We start from the raw sequence: 1,025 nt of genomic DNA, 5'->3' as shown, positions 1-1,025 counted from the left end.
GGTGAGGGGCACGCTCAGATATACGGGGACACTCAGGTGTGGGATACACTCAGGTGTGGATACAATCAGGTGTGGGTACACTCAGGTGTGTAGACACGCAGGTGTGGGACACACTGAAGCACAAATGCGTCCTTGCTCCGCCAGGCTGGGACTCTGTCCAGAGGGCGACAGCGAAGTCAACATGCGCCCAACCTGGCACCGGGACCCCCGGGAGCCGGGGGCAGAAGGCCTGGTGCGGGCTCGAGGATCCGGGACCCCCTGCAGGCTCTGGCGAGCGGCCCCGTGGCCCCTCGCGGCGCGTGGGCTGCCGTGCTGGGTGAGGCCGCCCAGGGACCTGAAGCCCCGCTGAAGCTGGAGTTCTCGGGCCCGCCGGCAGGGGGCGGAGTCGGGGCGGGGCCAGGGCGGAGCTGGGCGGGTCCGGTCGGACTGCGGGCGGAGCTCTGGCAGATCGGGGGCGGGGTTTGGAGGGAGCAGAGGCGGGGCGTGTCCCGGGGGCGGGGCTGGGGGCGGAGCCGAGGCCGAGCCTCCCTGCGCGTCCCCGCCCCGCGGAGCCTCCGGGGCTGCAGCGGAGGCGGCGGCGGCGGCAGCGGATCCTGGAACCGGCGTGAGTCCGGCCCCCGCGGCGGGACCCGGGTGGGTATCGCGGGTGAGGGCCTGTCCGGGGCCAGGGGGCGGGGTCCGCTCCCGAGGGGGCCGCGCCCATCCGCGGGGCGCGGGGGGAGGGCGCGGGCCGCGGCCGCGGCATCCGGGAGGGCCGGGGTCCGCCGCCGTCCGGGGGGCGCGGGGCGAAACTCTCATGGCATTACTTAAGCACGCTGATCTTGAAAAGTTCGCTGACTCCCTGATTATATCCCCATTGACCTCAATCTCTTTTTCCTTTGGATCCCTTCTTAATTGACGCTCTATACGAGTCGTTTTTAGGTCTAATTACAACACCGAGCGTTGGTTTCATTTTTCTCTAGAATAAAGATGAACGGAATCAATGGATCTCTCAATAAATGGGACAGTTAAAGCTAACTGTGTGT

The 1,025-nt window shown here is 67.5% G+C and overlaps 1 protein-coding gene across 1 annotated transcript; it reads right to left on the bottom strand.

Annotated features, from left to right (window-relative positions):
- Nucleotides 1-81: 81 nt before the first annotated feature.
- LOC106002934 (vegetative cell wall protein gp1-like) lies at nt 82-798 on the bottom strand. Its single transcript, XM_013037681.1, has one exon. The coding sequence runs from the start codon at nt 796-798 to the stop codon at nt 82-84; it is 717 nt and encodes a 238-aa protein (XP_012893135.1).
- Between the last annotated feature and the right edge of the window lie 227 nt (nt 799-1,025).

The sequence above is a fragment of the Dipodomys ordii genome, unplaced genomic scaffold, assembly GCF_000151885.1.
Source record: "Dipodomys ordii isolate 6190 unplaced genomic scaffold, Dord_2.0 Scaffold1000007316, whole genome shotgun sequence".
Lineage (NCBI taxonomy): Eukaryota > Metazoa > Chordata > Mammalia > Rodentia > Heteromyidae > Dipodomys > Dipodomys ordii.
Note: the sequence above shows the minus strand (reverse complement) of the source record. Positions and strands in the feature narration are given on the sequence as shown.

What these genes read in the sequence shown, in the direction of transcription:
- LOC106002934 (XM_013037681.1), bottom strand. Translation starts at nt 798, where the DNA reads ATGAGAGTTTCGCCCCGCGCCCCCCGGACGGCGGCGGACCCCGGCCCT.